The sequence below is a fragment of the Halichoeres trimaculatus genome, unplaced genomic scaffold (assembly GCF_033239565.1).
Source record: "Halichoeres trimaculatus isolate MK-OKI-2021-1 unplaced genomic scaffold, fHalTri1.1 fHalTri1_scaffold_4, whole genome shotgun sequence".
In the NCBI taxonomy this organism is placed as follows: domain Eukaryota; kingdom Metazoa; phylum Chordata; class Actinopteri; order Labriformes; family Labridae; genus Halichoeres; species Halichoeres trimaculatus.
The window spans coordinates 35,944,710-35,962,993 of record NW_027437182.1 but is presented as its reverse complement, the minus strand read 5'-3'; the positions used below and the strand labels follow the sequence as shown (position 1 = coordinate 35,962,993).

Here is an 18,284-nt window from a genome sequence, read left to right as displayed (position 1 = left end):
TCAAGAGCCATGACCGCGCACGTAAAAGAGGAGGGCTCAGAGGCAGCTGACCAATCACAATCATGAGTGGCTAAAAAAGCTCTGTACGTCACCGCTGAAGAGCAGCGGCTGATAATGCAGCAATACAAGGAGGAGAGAAGCAATAACTTGGTAAGGGGGAACACGGTAGCAGCAGGCAAAATGCATGGCAACGCATAGCGGACTGCGTAAATGCCTAAGTCACTCATCAGTGGCTCATTATGATAGTGATCACACTTCTAAATCTCATAAAATAATAAATGCTACTGTGCAAATGACTTGCGTGTATTCCAATTATCATGTCATTCTCCCAGATGTAATCCTTCTGGAGTCATAACAACATGGGAGCAGATAAAAAACAAATACAAGAACATCATCATGTCTGATAAGTCTGTTTCAATCAGTGGTGATTTCTCTATGACTACAAGGGGAGCTCAGCTTCCCCTAAAATGTTCCCAAAAATGTGGTGATATGTAGGCTTCTGCTATGTGACTACATTTCATTGACAAAATATGCGCTAGAATTCCTTCATCTTTTGTTCAGAATCAGCTCCTATCACAGGTAACTGGCCCCACCTCCTTCTCATTCATCCTGGGAACACTATGAATTCATCCCTAAGTTGCGTCACGGCAGCAGCCACTTGATGCCGTAAACTTGCTCAGCCGCTCCTCATCCCCGACAGAGTACATGTAGCTGCCCGTGGCAAAGAATCGCAGGGCGATGCACAATGTCTGTGGGACAGTCAGTGCACTGCTCCTGCGGGTTGCACGGGCAATGTACGGCTCTAAGATTTCACAGAGGTAGAGTAGTCAGAACCTATACCTCTCATAAGGCGAATCATTGCTTTGAAAAGGGCAGGTCATTGTTTCTGAGAAGCCGATTGGCCATTGGGAAGGGATTTTTATAGGATCAGATTCAACCTCCAACTTATCCTGCTCCAGAGCAGGATAAGTTGGACTACTCCGCTGGGTCGAGTTCTGTGGTCGTGTTCAGGATGCCATTTGATTAAGTGCTCAGTTTGGCATGGAATACATTCCAAACTTCAAGCCTCATACACACCCACCACGTCCATAAATATCAGCAACCATGGTCATAAATGGACTGATTTTTTGGATCATGAGTAAATATACTTATCCAGGTGAGTTTCATAAAAAGAAAAGTGAAAATTGCATGGACAACTTTGCAAAAACCAGTTAGATAAAACTACAAATTTGTTTACATTACTGTGAGCAGGATTTTTATTTTATCGTCCTTTTTTTTTTTTTTTTTCAACCTATATAACATACAGTTTCATTTATAGTGGGGACACTGACCTGATGCATTACAGTTTTACATGTATGAGGTAATTATGACAAAACTGACAATGGCTCTATTTAAAGACCTGACCCTCTGCTCATCCTGAATGAAAGGAATAAATATCCAATCAGGATGTGTCTGTTTTTAGTGCTCTGCAGATGACTGCAGAACACTCACTCGTGACTCACACTGCAGGCTCTGGCTTTGTAAAGCAGATGATTTCATTAGATTCTTGAGCACATGTGCTTAAATTTGCATATTAATGAGGCAAAACAGCTTTTCTTGAAACTCCAACAACTCCATAATCCTCTGAGAGGACGGCTTCCTTTTAATAGCAGCCGTGATTTATGGACAGATAAGTGTGATGACATAGTGCTGGCTTCTAAATAATGTCAATTACCTTAATTGCATATCTTATTAGTGCGGCTTGTTATAATAAATGATTGTGGTTGATGAGGGATTAGGCAGCTTAGATGTCTTGTTAATTTAAAACCAATCATTTAATGTTGACATTATACACAGGCTGACAGAAGTGGATACAGACGTATTTATCTCTAGAGAAATTACATAGGTCTGTCCATGTCTTCAACAAACGAATGATCATCAGTCATGGGTATTAGGTGTAATTAAAGTCAATACCAATGCAATATCAATACAGAAAGGTTTGTCTCTGTATATATTTTTTTTAATTTACTAATTTAAAAAAGCCAAATCTTTTGATTTAAAAATATAGATTTGAATTTTATGCATCATACAGTTTTCTGGGAATACTATTAATCAGTCAGTTACAGTTTACACTGAGAAAATCCAGCACATTTTCAGTCTGTAATTATTAATCCATGAGATTTCATATACCCACAAATGTGTGTGTGTGTGTGTGTGTGTGTGCATTTTGACCCACACACATTGCTAACTGGCTGGGTCCAATTAAAAGGGCCTCTACAGGAAAAAAAAAGAAAAAAAGAAGAAGAAGAACATAAGCGGCGCTTTTGAAATATATGAAATGGCTGTGATATAATTGGGAGCGTGGGATGTTGTCAGCATTACAGGGGTCTTTTTATGCAGGTGAAGGTGGGTGGTAAAGCAGGGAGAGAAGCTATAGGAAGATGTGCTGTGTGACTTGGTGTGATGGGGGGATGGTGTGTGATAGGAAGGGTTTTATTTTTTCTTATGTGTTACTCATATGTGGAAATGTAAAAAAGTCAAAACAGCCTGCATTTGTTCATTATACCTAAAGAAATAAAAGGAAAATCTGGAAAATTTAGTAAAAAGTGAGTAAATCTGTATCTAAACGGACATTATCAGACTTTTTTTTTTTTTTTTTTCTAGGCGCTGCCCAAGTAGCTGCCTGTTGCAGCAGCTCTCTCTCCTTTGTCCGTTTCTTGTAGGGTTTTTTTGTCTCTTTTTCGTCATCTTTGTATTTGGAGTGGATCATTACTTTGTATGGTTCATTTTTGGTCATGGACACCAAACTTTTTGTGGCTTCAGTGATATTTTTACTACTTTTCTCCTGTGTTTGTCTGGAGATCCTACATGTAACCATGGCTGCATTGTTTACATGTAAAATTAGCTGTTAGCAGCCTGTAGCATGTCAATGCTAACTAGTGTAGGGCTTGATGATTTCCCTCGAGATGAGGAGGAGGAGTTGAGGACGACGTGCTGGTTCTCAGGTGTGAGCTGGGAGGTGACGATGTGGACCTGTCCTTCCATCCATCGTTGTTGGGAACGTGGGATCTATCTCTGGTGGGATGGATGAGCTAGCCGTGCTAGCCCAGCGGCAGAGGGGCTGCCGGAGGGCAGAGTGGCATTGTGCTGTTCACAGACGTGGCTGATGGAGCTGACATCAGACGTTGGCGCCACATTGGAGGAGCTTCGCCTGCTGTGAGCAGACAGGATCCAGGAGACAGAGACTGAACAGACTGCTGGGGAGGCTCAGTCCTGGACCCTGTGGAGGTGGAGACTGGCTGGGCTGGAGAGTGGTGAACGGGCTGTTGTCATCTATTTTCTTGTGGACCTTTTTGCACTTTCTATACACTTTCTTACTTTTGTTTCCTTGATTGCTGCTGTGACTCCTGAATTTCCCCTTGGGGATAAATAAAGTATGTTCTATTCTATTCTATTCTATTCTATTCTATTCTATTCTTATGGAAGGTTACACTGACTATCCAAGCAACCGAGTTGGACTCAGGCTTGATTGCCTGCCTGACCTGAGGGCTAATTAGCCTTTAGCTTGTGTTCTATCTCTCCTGTTTATCTTTCTTCTGCTTTTCTGTCCTTTTTCTGTCTGACAGTTAGACTCCAGTGTCCACCATCACTACAAAGTTAATCACAGATATTGTTTTTGGTAGAAACAATCACAGATCTCTGTGCTTATCTCTCCTCACTACCAAACTTTTTCAGCCTGTGTGGTGTTGTCATAAAGACCTAGACATGCCGCAAATCAATCCAGTTCCGAGATCCTGAAATTGTGATTTTCAGGTTTGAATTTTTCCAAATATTTGAGTGGTTATACATGTGTCCTAAAAGTACAAGTTAATTTCTCATTTTTGACAGCAATTGAATCAATCACTTGATGCAATCCATACAGTTTGAATCATGCTATTCAGCAGGTCCTCAGCCGATTACAGGGCTAACACGTAGAGACAGACAACCATTCACACACACACACACACACACACACACACACACACACACACACACACACACACACACACACACACACACACACACACACACACAAAAATACAAAAAAATACAAAGAGAATTAAGTTGGACCAATCAACCTGATGAGCTTGTTTTGGGGCTGTAGGAGGAAGCTGGATAGAAAACATGCATGCACAGGGAGAACATGCAAACTTGACACGACAAGGTACCTGTCCTACCAGGAACTTTCTTTCTTTCTTTTAAGATGTTCTAAGGAGGATCTGTTCTAACTGAGCTGCCTTGCCACTTTCTGGCCCAAAGTCTCATCCACACTACCATAAATTACTTTTAGTGAAGCGTGTGTTTGTTTTGGAATTGAATGGAGATTGGATTAAAACAAATTTTCTTTGTTGAAGACAACTTTTACTGGATACAACATGCCGAGGTAAGGTACTCATCAGTACAGTTACATAGCACTATGGTTTGAAATGTGTTATCAAGCAGACGTTGGAGTGGCCGGCCAAAAGTAGCGAAATCATCAGCCTGGTGCTAAGATGTATCTGTATGCAAATGAGACAACAAGTAAACTGTCCGTTTGTACAGTAGTTTAGTAGCTGTCCATATTTAGCTCAGCTGGGAACCTGGTGCTCTGTGACCTGACTGTAATGTGTAACATTAGTGAATCCTGGTTATGTCCTGCCAGTCATCTAGCAATCAAAGCTAACGTAACCTCACTCTTCATTTTATTTATAGACTCTCAAGTTTGAACAGACCACTACAGAATAACTGCTGACTGTGGGTTGGAATCAATATTAACAATATTAGTTGGTAGATGCACTGGTAGGACATAACCAGGGTTAGAACATCGGGTCAACAGACACGTCTCAGAGAACCGGGTTGTGAGGAACACTGAACAGTCTGCTCACCTTCTGGACACTAAACTAAAATCTGAGTTTACAAAGTTTGATGTTATCACCTTTCAAACAATAGCTCAGTGTTGCTGCATAAACATGACCACGTTGCTTTGCTTTCTGGGGAAGGTTGTCTCGAACAAAGAAAAGTAGTGTTAAAAAGAAGTTCTGTCTTCCAAAGCAAATGCATGCCTTGGTGTGATGTCCTCATGACTAGGAATGGGTATTGATAAAATTTAGTGAATACTAATGCCTTTAGTGATTCCCTTATTAACTTCTCCTTTGGAATTTCCTGTGGACAAAAAAATAGCTTTACCGGTTTTCTGTGTCAAAAACATTTTGTTGAATTTATAAGTAGATAAATGTAACATGACACTCTTTGTATTTAGTGCCGTGCATCTACAAATGTTTTAACACACTGGTTGTGTTGCCACCCTTATGTTATAAAATAGCATTACACAAATTGCACTAAGCATCGTTAGCATCATTATTACCTCCGCCAAAGAGGTTATGTTTTTGGGAGAGTTTGTCTGTTTGTTTGTTTGTCTGTGAAGAACATAACTCAAAAAGTAATGAATGGGGAGCACAGATGGCCTTGTGGTTTAGGTTGGCCTCCATGAGGTTAGCCCTCGTGCGGTTGGTTCGAATCCAGCCTATGGCCTCTATCCTGCATGTCACTCCCTACTCTTGCCCTGTTTCCTGCACTATCCACTGTCCTCTCCCCATCCAATTAAATGCAAAAAATGCAAATAAATAAATAAATAACAAAATGGATCTTGATGAAATTTTCAGGAAATGTTCAAAATGGGATAAGGGAAAACTGATAAGGCCTTAGAGTCTAGAGTTTTATTGAATAAACTTCATGGTTGATTTCAAGAGAATGCAGAATGTTCAGTGATGAACCTAAAACCTCACCAGAAGATATTCTGTGGTTAACTTGTTGAACAACTTGTGGATGAGTCACGGTTAAGCCTTTAACACCAAAATCACTCTCTAACTGGAAAATCAGAAGAAAAATCAGGGATGCATGGCGTGTTCAAAGACTAACAGAATGAGTTGTCAGCCCTCCATATCAGTTTTGAAAGGAGACACAGAGAGAGCAAGGACAGCCTGGCATTTGATTTGGCTTTTTCCTTATTCACCTTTCCAGGGTAGAAGAATGATAGACCCGACCTCCTGCTGAGGAGCCTCTGGGCCTTTGCTGACATCTTCCACAGAGACAGTCTCAGATTTAGAGTGGATTTCAGAGGTTAAGAACTTCACAGTTTGAGGGAAGATGTTTGGTATAAAGTTCTGCCCTTTATCAAGAAGTACTTTTGGCCTTCTGCTGTCGAGGAAAAAAGGACAAATGGGGTCACACACACTGAGCTTTCAGACTCATGAGGAATGAGAGGAGATGTGAGTCTGAAATCTGTACTCTTGATTTACTCGATGCTGTTAATAATCTCATTTTTAGGACTTGAGTCATCTAAAAATATCTGACCTCAGGAGAAAAGGGAGTAAAAAGCAAAGCTTCAGTTTATCTTCAGGAAGGAGACATGTAGAGGAATCAGTGATAAGTGGTGTTTTTCCTTTCAGATTCAGGGTTGTCTTGTTCAGCCTCATACCGATGCTTGTTAGTGTCTGTCCAGCATCTGTTTTAGAGTCCCACTTATCTCCCTTTTCAAGGCAACATTCAGCTTTTAACCATCTGTTCCTTTTGGTATCTTCTCCTCAAACCAGTGTGTTAGTTAAAGGTGCTGCAGTAACACCTGTGGCCTAAGGCTGTTGTGATTTTTTGGATAAAGACTCTGTGTCCCATGAGCACCATCACCCACTTTAAAGACCTGACTCCTACTAAGGTGTGCATTTGTTTTGAGAGCAGATATGCCTAAACACTACATTTTAGGAAACAAAGTGACAAAGTGATGTATTTTTTTCTCTTTGAAAGGTGACAATGACCTAACTTTGTAAACCCAGTTTGTAGTTTAGCCCCCTTGTCAATTATTCACATTAAGCTGGAGCATCTGGATCTCATGTCGATGTCACGTGACGTGCCACACGTTGGCCAAGCATATTGTGATTGTCACCAACACTTTACTCCTACTTTAATGTTATACTCCCATACTGTACTTTAATTTGTTACCTGACAGTGTTGAAAATGATGATGACCCAGTACATATTTCATATTCCAGATCTTAGTATCCAGAATATTGCCAGGATCTGGATCGTTCTTTTACATCTGTCATAAATTTTGGGTGACCTTGTCTTGTATTGTTTTGCAAAGCAATCGGACCATTTATCACGGAGTTATATACACATATGGTGAAAATGACCTTGTCTCACAATGATAAAGAACCCTTAAAAAAAAAATCCTGGAACCAGACAGTGATATAGATCACCTCCAAAATTTACTCAGTTCTCCCTTATCCCATTTTGAACATTTCCTGAAAATTTCATCAAGATCCATTTTGTTAGTTTATTTATTTATTTATTTTTGCATATTTTGCATTTAATTGGAGTAACTAAAGGTCCATATCCCACAAGTGGTTTGACGCTAAAACCAGGACAGACCCCTGAACGACTGACCCATTTTTTGGTACCCTTTCCTTCCAGGAGCCACACATACTGATCTGACCCCGGAAGGTGGAACTACAAAACTTCCGTTTGTTGATTGATCAAAAGAATCGTCACTTCCTGTGTGACAGCGCCTGTCGTGCTGCAATGATGTTACTTGGGATGGGTACCTTTCACATAAAGAATGATATGGCACCAATGCTTGGTACTTGGCCATTGGTATTGGTACTCAACAATACCAATATTTTTGTGTGTTTATGTGGTAATAAATATCATTTTTCAAGTAAGACTAAATTATAAAATCTCAAAGTTATGCAGATTAACATATCCATTTCTCAATATACAACCCCCTACCAGGACCAAGCTTTACAAATCCAACGTGTATCAAACTGTACTGATTCAAATTAGACTGCTTGGTGGAAATTAGGCTTTTAAGTATTTAGAAAAGCTCTACCTATTATCGCTTATCGCATCAATAGAAGCACAGAGGACGCCATAAACCACGTCCTCTACACTGCACTCTCCCACCTGGAGGGCCGAAACACTTATGTGAGGATGCGATTTGTTGATTACAACAGCGTGTTCAATACTGTAGTTCCATCCAGGCTCATCAGGAAGCTCCGGGACCTGGGCCTGCCCACAGCCCTGTGTGGTCTGATCCTGGACTTCCTGACGGGCCGCCCCCAGGTGGTGAGAGTGGGCAACTGCACGTCCTCCTCACTGAGCCTGAGTACCGGAGCACCACAGGGCTGTGTTCTCAGTCCGCTCCTGTACTCTCTGTACACTCATGACTGTGTGGCCTCTCATCCATCCACCACCATCGTGGATGCCACGGTGGTGGTGGGGCTCATCACCGGGGATGACGAGACAGCATACAGAGAGGCAGTGGTCAACCTGGGGAAACGCTGTGAGGAGGACTGCCTCCTGATGAACGTCTCAATTTCAGGAGGGGAAGGTGCCCACATCTTTCTTTAACCATCAAAAGAGATGCTGTGGAGAGGGTGGAGTCCTTTAAGTACCTTGGTGTACGCATTCATGAAAGGCTGACGTGGGAAGTCCACACAACTGCGGTGGTTGCCAAGGCACAGCAATGCCTATATGGACTAAGGCGGCTTAAAAAGTTTGGTCTGAGTCCCCACACCACCATGGCCTTCTACCGTGGAACAATTGAGAGCCTGCTGACAAGCAGTCTCACCAGCTGGTATGGGAACTGCACTGCAAAAGACCGCAAGGGCCCTTAGTAGGGTGGTGAGCTCAGCCGTGCTGATCACTGGGTGCACACTACCCAGGTGCTTTACAATCAGCTGTGCCTCAGGAAGTTCCAGAGGATCATCAAGGACCCCACTCATCCTCACAACTATCTGTACAAGGTACATCCCTCAGGGAGGAGATATGAACATATCAAGACCAAGACTGACAGAAGGAAAAATAGTTTTTTTCCTCATGCCATGAGACTGCTCAACAAATGAACTCTTTGACATCATGACTGTATATTGCCTTGAGTCTTTAAAGGGGACATATCATGCTGATGCCTGATTTAATACTTACATATAATATAATACATTTGAAAACAAGACCTTTCACCCCCTGAATTTTCAAAAAATGAGATATTGTATTTTTTCTGATATCCTAGAACGAGATTTGATGCCTCTGAAAATAGGTCATTGCCAGTTGGCCGCAAGATTTCAACCATCATGACGACACGAGGATCCTTTCTTTTTATTGGAGTAATCTGATAAAGCAGCTCCTCCTCTGTGATGTCAGTTAGTCACACAACCGCCACCGAGGGATACACCCACCAAGAGCCGAGTATAAACGTATAAACTATACATGTTACAGTACTGGTTTGACTCACCACACTGAAGCGTCCTGAGATGATCTGTGTCCAGGTGGATTTTCTTCCTCCTGACCTGCAGAACCGTCCAGGTCTGACTCGGGGTCCAATACAAAAGGACGTATCCTTCACTCTGCCATTTTATTAGTGCTATCAATGCCTTACGGTGAAGTTTTGGCAAACAGCAAACTCGCTCAGTCTGCCCCATCCAATATGGGGATTTTGTAAATACCACCATGCTGCAAAAACCGCCCCCTGGCTCTACCCCCTCCGCCCCTCTGATAGAACTGACCAATCAGAGCACAAAGGGCTGTGACGTTGCGAGGTTACTGGAGGTCATTCTCCAAACGGAGCGTTTCAACGAGATCTTCAGAATGGCCTAAACTGAGGATATTGAGAACGCTATTGTGGGGCAATGAAGGAACTAAATGACTTGTACTGAGGGCAGAAATGCTTTACAGGCATCCAAGTCTGGCATAGTGAAAAGGAGAAACAAGCATGATATGTCCACTTTAACTGTTTAATTATTATTTTTTTTAACATACCCGCTTTTATCCCTTATTTTATTATTATGTATTGTCTTTGAAAACCACAGAGCAAAGAACCCAACACAAGTTTTTCACAGTGTATGTACTTGTACATTATCTTGTGACAATAAATAAATAAAGTATCAAGCATCTTTGGATGAGACCTCAGCATGGATATGAGGAGAACATGTGAGATGACAGAGACATAGCGAGAAGTTGCAAGTCAGAAAAGTTCAGGCAGCTCACGCTCCAACTGAGGGTGTGTCGCGGTAGCTCAGAGAGAAAGAGCAGCGCGATCATGAGAAAAGACGACAGAGATCATGGAAAGGATCAAAGGATGGAGTGCCAAGATGAGTGCTATTCAAAAAAAGTATGTTTTGTCTGTTTTTCAGGTAAAAAACACAAAGAGAGACATATAAGAAGAGGGTTTTCTCTTCTTGGGTAGTTTCAGTGTTTACACAGCCAAAAATATTCTATATGTCTTGAAATATTGTTCAAAATGCTCTGAAAATGGCTAGGAGAGGAAGCTAAACACACTGGTGAGTTTCCTAAATTCAGTGAACTTAACCTCACCCAAACCCTCATGGTTTTTGTTCTCACGTCAACCTCTTGTTAGAAAGAATGAAAACTGACATCACTGAACATCATTTGCTCTTGCTTGGGATAAAAAGCACAGTTACATGACCACCTCAGTGTTGAAGAAGCTCATCACCACAAACACATTCTGACACTCAAAGTGCCACCCTGTTTCTGAAAAGACGAGGAGCATGACAAAGTGTCTTTATTCAGGCAGCAGAGTGTAACAGAAGACCAGATGGTTGTGTATCATGTCTCTGACACACTCTTGCTGTGTAAAGGAGCAGGTATTTTAGTATTACCAGAAGACACTTTCAGCCAAACAGTGGTGAAGCCTGTTTTATGAAAATGTCTGCAGCCCACTGACGACCTGAGCAGCTCTCCTCCTCTTCAGAGGAACGTGAGTCTTTGCCAGAGAGCGCTGTGATTTAATGGTGGACCATGACAGGGTAAACTTGTTCAAAAGCATGCTGGAGGCACACTTATTATTCAGAGAGCTTCAGCTACTCTGGGTAACAGCTCTGATTTTAACTCAACTTTTTAAAACGGTCCTTCACAAGTGCACTGGACAAAGATATCCTAAAGACTGCAGAAGGAGGAAGGAGGAAGGTGAAAAAGACATGAAGGAAGGAGAGGGTAGAGAGGTAAGAAGTACTTTACTGTAGCAGTGTTGAATTAGTCAGAGGATTTTCTACACAGCCTATCCTTGGAGGGCTTAAAAGTGAGCATTTATAAAGCATTAGCGAGTGTTTGGGTGCTGTGATGGTGAGTCACGTAAAAATCCTCACTGCGCCTTTACCCCAGCTTGCCTTTGACTTTGTCATTTCCATCTGGCTGGATTTGAAGTGAATTGAATTTGTCCTTTTGCATTCACAATAGTTCATGTCAGTATAAACTGTGAGTGGATTTTATTCACAGACTTAGGTAACACCACTTTGCATTCAAAAAAGGTTGAACCAAGTAAAATGTTTTGTATTTTATTGATTTATTTATCTTTGTTTGGATTATTTTATTTTGTAGGTACTGGAAATAACACAAAAAATGACTACTAACTCTGATAAAACATCTATTGGGGGTATCTAGAGTAAGAACATTGGGAATTCTGAAGGTCATAAAGCATCATATGATCAAGATAATAAACCGTCTGAACCAAACTCGTATGCCTCCATCACAACCTGCTCCAACACCACACACCTTGCACCTTCCAGATCTCTCAGGTGTGGCGATGTCTTCTTTCTGAAAGTTCCTGAGACCAAGCGCTGTGCCCACTGTGCCCTATTTTCCTGATTCTTCCAGATAAGGAAGAATCAGCGGCCCAAGTAGCTGCCTGTTGCAGCAGCACTCTCTTCTTTGTCCATTTCTTGTAATTTTTTCGTCTCTTTTTCGTCATCTTTGTATTTGGAGTGGATCATTACTTTGTATGGTTCGTTGTTGGTCATGGATACCAAACTTTTTGTGGCTTCAGCGATATTTTTGCTTCTTTTCTCCTGTGTTTGTCTGGAGATCCTACATGTCACCATGGCTGCATTGTTTACATGTGAAATTAGCTGTTAGCAGCCTGTAGCATGTCAATGCTAACTAGTGTAGGGCTTGATGATTTCCCTCAGTTGTGAGCTGGGAGGTGATGACGTGGACCTGTCCTTCCATCCATCGTTGTTGGGAACGTGGGATCTATCTCCGGTGGGATGGACGAGCTAGCCGTGCTAGCCCAGGGGCAGAGGGGCTGCCGGAGGGCAGAGTGGCATTGTGCTGTTCACGGACGTGGCTGACGGAGCTGATATCGGACGCCGGTGCCACATAGGAGGAGCTTCACCTGCTGTGAGCAGACAGGATCCAGGAGACAGAGACTGAACAGACTGCTGGGGAGGCTCAGTCCTGGACCCTGTGGAGGTGGAGACTGGCTGGGCTGGAGAGTGGTGGACGGACTGTCGTCATCTATTTTCTTGTGGAGCTTTTTGCACTTTCTATACACTTTCTTACTTTTGTTTTCTTGATTGCTGCTGTGACTCCTGAATTTCCCCTCGGGGATAAATAAAGTATTTTCTATTCAATTTTCAATTCAAATAGAGTAGATTTGATTTACTCATTTTGTCCTCTGCCTGCCTGCCAACATAAATAGCCTTAGGTTGCTGACCCCTGCCACAGACTGTTGAACATTGAGGAGTTGCACCTCTCCTGCTGGGCCAGTGGGTGGGCTGTTTTGTGTTCATGTTGAACTTGAATTGTTGAATCCAAATGTGCTCACAGTGCGTCACCATTATTTAACGTATCTCTGTCTCTACTGAACAAAGCAACCTCAGTCTCTTGTCCACTCTCTCCTTGAGGGAAACCTAGACTTCTGATAACTAGCCCAGCACCACTCATTACTGTGTTACATATCACACAGAGTTCACCGAGTATTTCTACAGCACTTGTTAGACCTTGTATCACTTTAACTTGACATAGATGCAATTACTTTTTCAATTTGCAGTGAATTGGCAGAACATGAAACATGTCACGTTTCCTTCTCGTCAGAACTCATTAAAAGGTCACAAACTCAGAAGTAATCACTCTGGTGTTTATACACTGAGAAAGGCAAGCTTTTTTTTTCTTTTTTTAACATAGAAATAAACCAAGCATCTGGACTTGATTTAGACTTTTTGCACTCATATTTGAGATCTGTCAAAGTCAGGGCATTCACATTCAGCTCTTAGAGTTCTGTTTGGGGTTCTTGCTTTAAACTTATATGGATGGAGTTGTCTTCTTCTTTCCTTTAGAACAAACCAGACAAAGTTTGCACTCTTATAATGATGTAATACAGCAAACTGTAGACTTACAGAGTAAGAAAGTCACTTTTCAAAACCGTACCACTGAAGTTAACCACAGTGAAGCATCGCACAGATCTACTGGTGAAAACAGACGAGTGTGATCGTGAGGAATGTAACCAAAGAAAAGATGTCAGCTTTTACTTCGCAGACGTGAAAGCAGCACGGAGGAACAAAGTCTTAGCTGAATTGAATTGGATCTACACTCTAAAATATTTTTATTTCTTTGTGTGTATGTGTGTGTGTATGTGTTAGAGGGCTGGTGGGTGTTTGTGTCAGCATAATGCCTCCTAGTCCGGTAAACCAGTGGCACCAACAGCAGGACTTATTAGACCAGTAAACTTGCTCTGGGTTCCCACCCATCCATCACAAACGCCATATTTAATTGTCTGAACACCGTGTTTAGATCCGGCAAACTGACGCTTAATTCAAGGCAGCGTGCAGGAACTGAGCGAGGAAATAATCGGGTGATGGATGACTGTGACCCTCCTTTGGGTAGACTCCGACGAGTGGACAGCTGGATGGATCGAGCGGAGCGGAGAAAGGAGAACAAGGAGGGAGGGCAGGAGGAGAGAATAGGAGGGAAACTTGGTATTCAGAGAATCATTCCAACTTTTCATCTGCCCTCAGGCCGGCAGAGGCTCAAGGGAATAACAAGCGTCTCCTTCAACCCCTTTTTCTGTTCCCGGGATACAGAAAAGTAAAACCTTCTAAAAATAGTGAATTTCTTAGTGAGTGTGTGTGTGAGAGTGTGTTTTTGTGTGTGTGTCTGCGGGCTAGCATGAGCAGACTATGTTCATAATGACTTACATTAACCTTCACGCTGCTGGAGGATGGTGGAGAGAGATTTACAGTGCATGTAGCACGGGACAAAATTAACATATTTAAACTTTTTATGGTTTTCACTTTTCGATCCCAATTAGAGATTTGTTTCCTGCTTATGCTGGATGTGATGTTTGAACCACCTCTTGTTCATGATACGTGGCTTCAGGAGCACTTTGAGAATCAATTTCTCTTTTGTTTCAGAATAAATTCTTCAACTCCTACTTAAATTTGATAATGCTGTGAACAGACAGCACAAAGATTCCTTTATACTCATTTACAGATATCACAAGCCATGTTTGGACAGGATATATTTTTCTTTTCAGTTACGTAAATGTTTCTCAGCAGATCCTTTGTTCCATAGTGGACCCATCTCAGGGCTGGACAATGAGCAGGATGGGAGTCCACCGAAGTAGTTTACATTCCCCTCTCTAATTGAATGTGTACATGAATGGTCTTCCAAACAACTGAGAGTTTGCAGGACTGGATGCATGATGGGTGCCAGACTTGTTGATCCTCTGATTTATGCCAATGACTCAGTCATCCTGTCACCTTTTGCTTCAAATTCACCACATACGTCTGCAGTGCGACTCTGTTCTGTTGCGTCTTGTCTGCATTCGTCAAACACACCAGCTGGATGTTCAGTCCAATGAGCTCCATGACAGACAGCTGGAGTCACAGGCTGAGGAGTTCCTGCTCCATTGATAAGTCTCTCTTCATTCATGTTGGGCTGTAAAACCTCAAACCTGTTGACTCCTGATCTGGCCCCGCTCATTATGTCCGTTTGTTGACACGGTTTGTTTTATTTTGAAATTCACTCAGCGTTTTGTTGTATTACTTTTCAAGGGACAATTCAAGAAACTCAAAAATTGAACAGGATCTTACTTATAGCAAATAGTCGGCTTAAACTAAGGAATGTCTATCAGTTTAAACTTAGCTGCCAGTTGTCCCTCCTACCCCCTCAGCTTTGGGGTAGGGGTAAACAGAATCATAAATAACAGAATGACAGGTGACAGACGTTGCTTTCAATGTCTTTAAGAGAACATGGATGAAGGGATGAAGCTGGACACTGCCCAATGGATGAGCTTGCTGAATGTTATAATGTTGCTGTTATAGATCAATAAGACCTCTAAGGATCTCTGTTTTTTGAGTAACATTCTTACATTAAAAGATTTCCTTTTTCTGACTGACAAATGGAGACATGATCATGTCCCACCAGTCTCCCTCCTAAAGTGTCAGCTGACATGCAGGTCCAAGGCGGAGAAAGGAGGTTTTTTCTTATGGTTTTGTTTTGTTTTTTTCTTAAGGTCTGTAGAGGGTATTTTAAGGTCTTTAAGGGTCTGTAGAGGTTTAGAGGACCTAGTGAACAAACTTTGCTCAAGATGGCTTGTTTTGAATACAGTTTTTGGATTCAGGCTGACGGAACACCTTGGCTGATTGGACTCTGTGTCTTCTTCCTGAATAGCCTAATATCAAGGTATTAGAAATTCAGTTATGAAGTGTTTAAGCAGAGGAATTAGGGGCCCATCCCAACAAGGTCTGCAGGAGGTCCAAAAGCACCAGAAAAAGTTACTACAGTTTTTAGGGAGTTTCTGGTCATGACTTCCTGTCCCACTTAATGTTCCCTACGCTGAATTTGTGTGTCACAGTTCTTCGTCCAGCAAACATAGGATGGCTGTGTATTACCTGTGACATGATGGAGCAGCCACGTAGACGGACTGCAACAGAACAGATTCAGTGTCAGTTGATGCATTGACTTGAATGGAAACCTGTCTGATCCGTCGCTGTGAAGGAACAGAAATGGACTGCAAACACACCTGGTGTGAATATGCTCTCTCCTGGAATAAAGACTTGTACACAGAGCAGACTTTACAAAGCAGTTAAAAATTCTGATTGTGGCCTCAATTGAGTATATGTTTATTATATTTTTATGTATATGTATCTGTTTATATTGATTTTCTTCATCTCTTTCTATTCCCCTCCTCCATTCCCTTCTCCATGGTCACTCCATTCTTATTCTTAACACAATTAATTAGAAGCTGTTTTTTTCAGTAAACTCCACATCATTGGATGTTGTGCCAAAGCTCACTGGACATTGACATTGTTTTTGCTGTGATCAATCAAATCAAACACTCTCTTTAAAACCATCAAGCAGAAGCAATGTTCTCCAATTTGTCTTTCCTCCACGAGCTGTAGCAGAAATTAATGAGGCAAACTCTCTTGTTTATAGATTGCCCTTTCAGTTTTGGCACTGGGACATGGGGATTTGTAGTTTCTCAGATTTCAGGGTTTCTTGGGGACATGACTTGAGAGCAATGTTCACAAAGTTTTAAGATTGAAAGTTTCAGTCGTTTTTTTAGTGTATGTACAGCTTCAGATGAGTCAAGTTCAGTCAGTGTTTTTGTGAAAAAATGGATGCATATTTATTTTTTTGATGATACTAAGGTGATGGTTCAAAGAGCACAGTGTCGGAGCTAGAGCAGTATTGTTGTTGCCTATTGTTGGTTGTACAATTAGTATGGGAAAGTACTTCATACAATTCTAATTCAAAAGTACTGAAGTGTCCCTTTAAGCAACGAGCCTCTTTAAGGAGAGAATACCTAAGAGTGCTCCTTCTCACTTCTCTACAACATAAGTACAAACTTAACCCTGGTTGGTCAAGCTGTAACATTTAAAAACACAACCTCCAGCAATGACCTTAACTCTTGACCTGTCAGAAACTGGGGACTTGAAAAATCTGTCAATTTCTGTGTGATGGTGTGGAGAGTGCAGAGGCCAGGAGGGTGAAGCAACCTTTGGGTTAAGAAATGTCAAAACGGGCTCTGGTACAGTACCTGCACGCTCCCCACAGCGGAGTAGGCTGCGTAGGAGAACTGCTGCTTGGGCAGGTCACTGGGCCCACGCTGGTCACAGGGGGTACCATTCGGCAGGAAACACTGGTGGCTGGATCTGTCAGTGATGGTGTTGGGAGTGGAACCGGGTAGGCTGAGCAGAACTGTGTGATTGGACAAACGGACATCCGTCAAACCAAGTCCCACCCACTGCCTGTAGAGGTACCTGGCTCTGGCTTCCTCGCTGTCATCTGATAGGCTGGAGAAAGATCTGTAATCAAAGAGAAAGTGCTCATTAGTTCCTAAAAATCAATTTAGTTTATTAATGTATTATTTACAAAGGGATAACCCAACATTATTCAACATGGCAGAAAAAGAAGTGGGTTAGGGTAAGGGTTAGGTGATTAAACAGTTAAAGGGGACACATCATGCTTGTTTCTCCTTTTCACTATGCCAGACTAGGATGCCTGTAAAGCATTTCTGCCCTCAGTACAAGTCATTTAGTTCCTTCATTGCCCCACAATAGTGTTCTCAATATCCTCAGTTTAGGCCATTCTGAAGATCTCGTTGAAACGCTCCTTTTGGAGAATGACCTCCAGTAACCTCGCAACGTCACAGCCCTTTGTGCTCTGATTGGTCAGTTCTATCAGAGGGGCGGAGGGGGTAGAGCCAGGGGGCGGTTTTTGCAGCATGGCAGTATTTTCAAAATCGCCACATTGAATGGAGCAGACCGAGCGAGTTTGCTGTTTGCCAAAACTTCACCGTAAGGCATTGATAGCACTAATAAAATGGCAGAGTGTAGGATACGTCCTTTTGTATTGGACCCTGAGTCAGACCCGGACGGTTCTGCAGCTCAGGAGGAAGAAAATCCACCTCGACACAGATCATCTCAGGACGCTTCAGTGTGGTGAGTCAAACCGGTACTGTAACATGTATAGTTTATACGTGGAAATATAGGCAGACTTCACCAATAAACTATTTCTATAACAGGGCTCCATCCTGCTCCTTCACTTTTCTCTGTCTGTTTTATCCATCATGCTGAAAGTGTAGTCTAAAGATCGCCTCTACCGTCAGTTCATCACTATGTTATTACCGCAGCATTATTGTGGTACAGGTTCACAGTGCATGTCAGAACAAGCATGCAAATATCACAGTCTCACAAGTATTATGACGTCTGCTAAAACTACAGTGTTTTAACTGGTAATTCACCATGTAAAGCCGAGCTGCTCAGCAGAGCAGAGTCCCTGCATCCAGCACTCAGTCAGTCGGCTCTTGGTGGGTGTATCCTTCGGTGGCGGTTGTGTGACTAACTGACATCACAGAGGAGGAGCTGCTTTATCAGATTACTCTAATAAAAAGAAAGGATCCTTGTGTCGTCACGACGGTAGAAATCTCGCGGCCAACTGGCAATGACCTATTTTCAGAGGCATCAAATCTCGTTCTACGATATCAGAAAAAATACATCA

General features: G+C 42.2%; 1 protein-coding gene across 1 annotated transcript in view; it reads right to left on the bottom strand.

Moving 5' to 3' along the window:
* Window positions 1–18,284, bottom strand: part of naaladl2 (N-acetylated alpha-linked acidic dipeptidase like 2) — an 894,403-nt gene that overhangs the window by 366,731 nt on the left and 509,388 nt on the right. Inside the window, exon 8 of the mRNA XM_074668343.1 lies at window positions 16,822–17,089. Coding sequence (XP_074524444.1) covers window positions 16,822–17,089 — 268 coding nt within the window. The remainder of the gene's footprint in view (window positions 1–16,821; window positions 17,090–18,284) is intronic.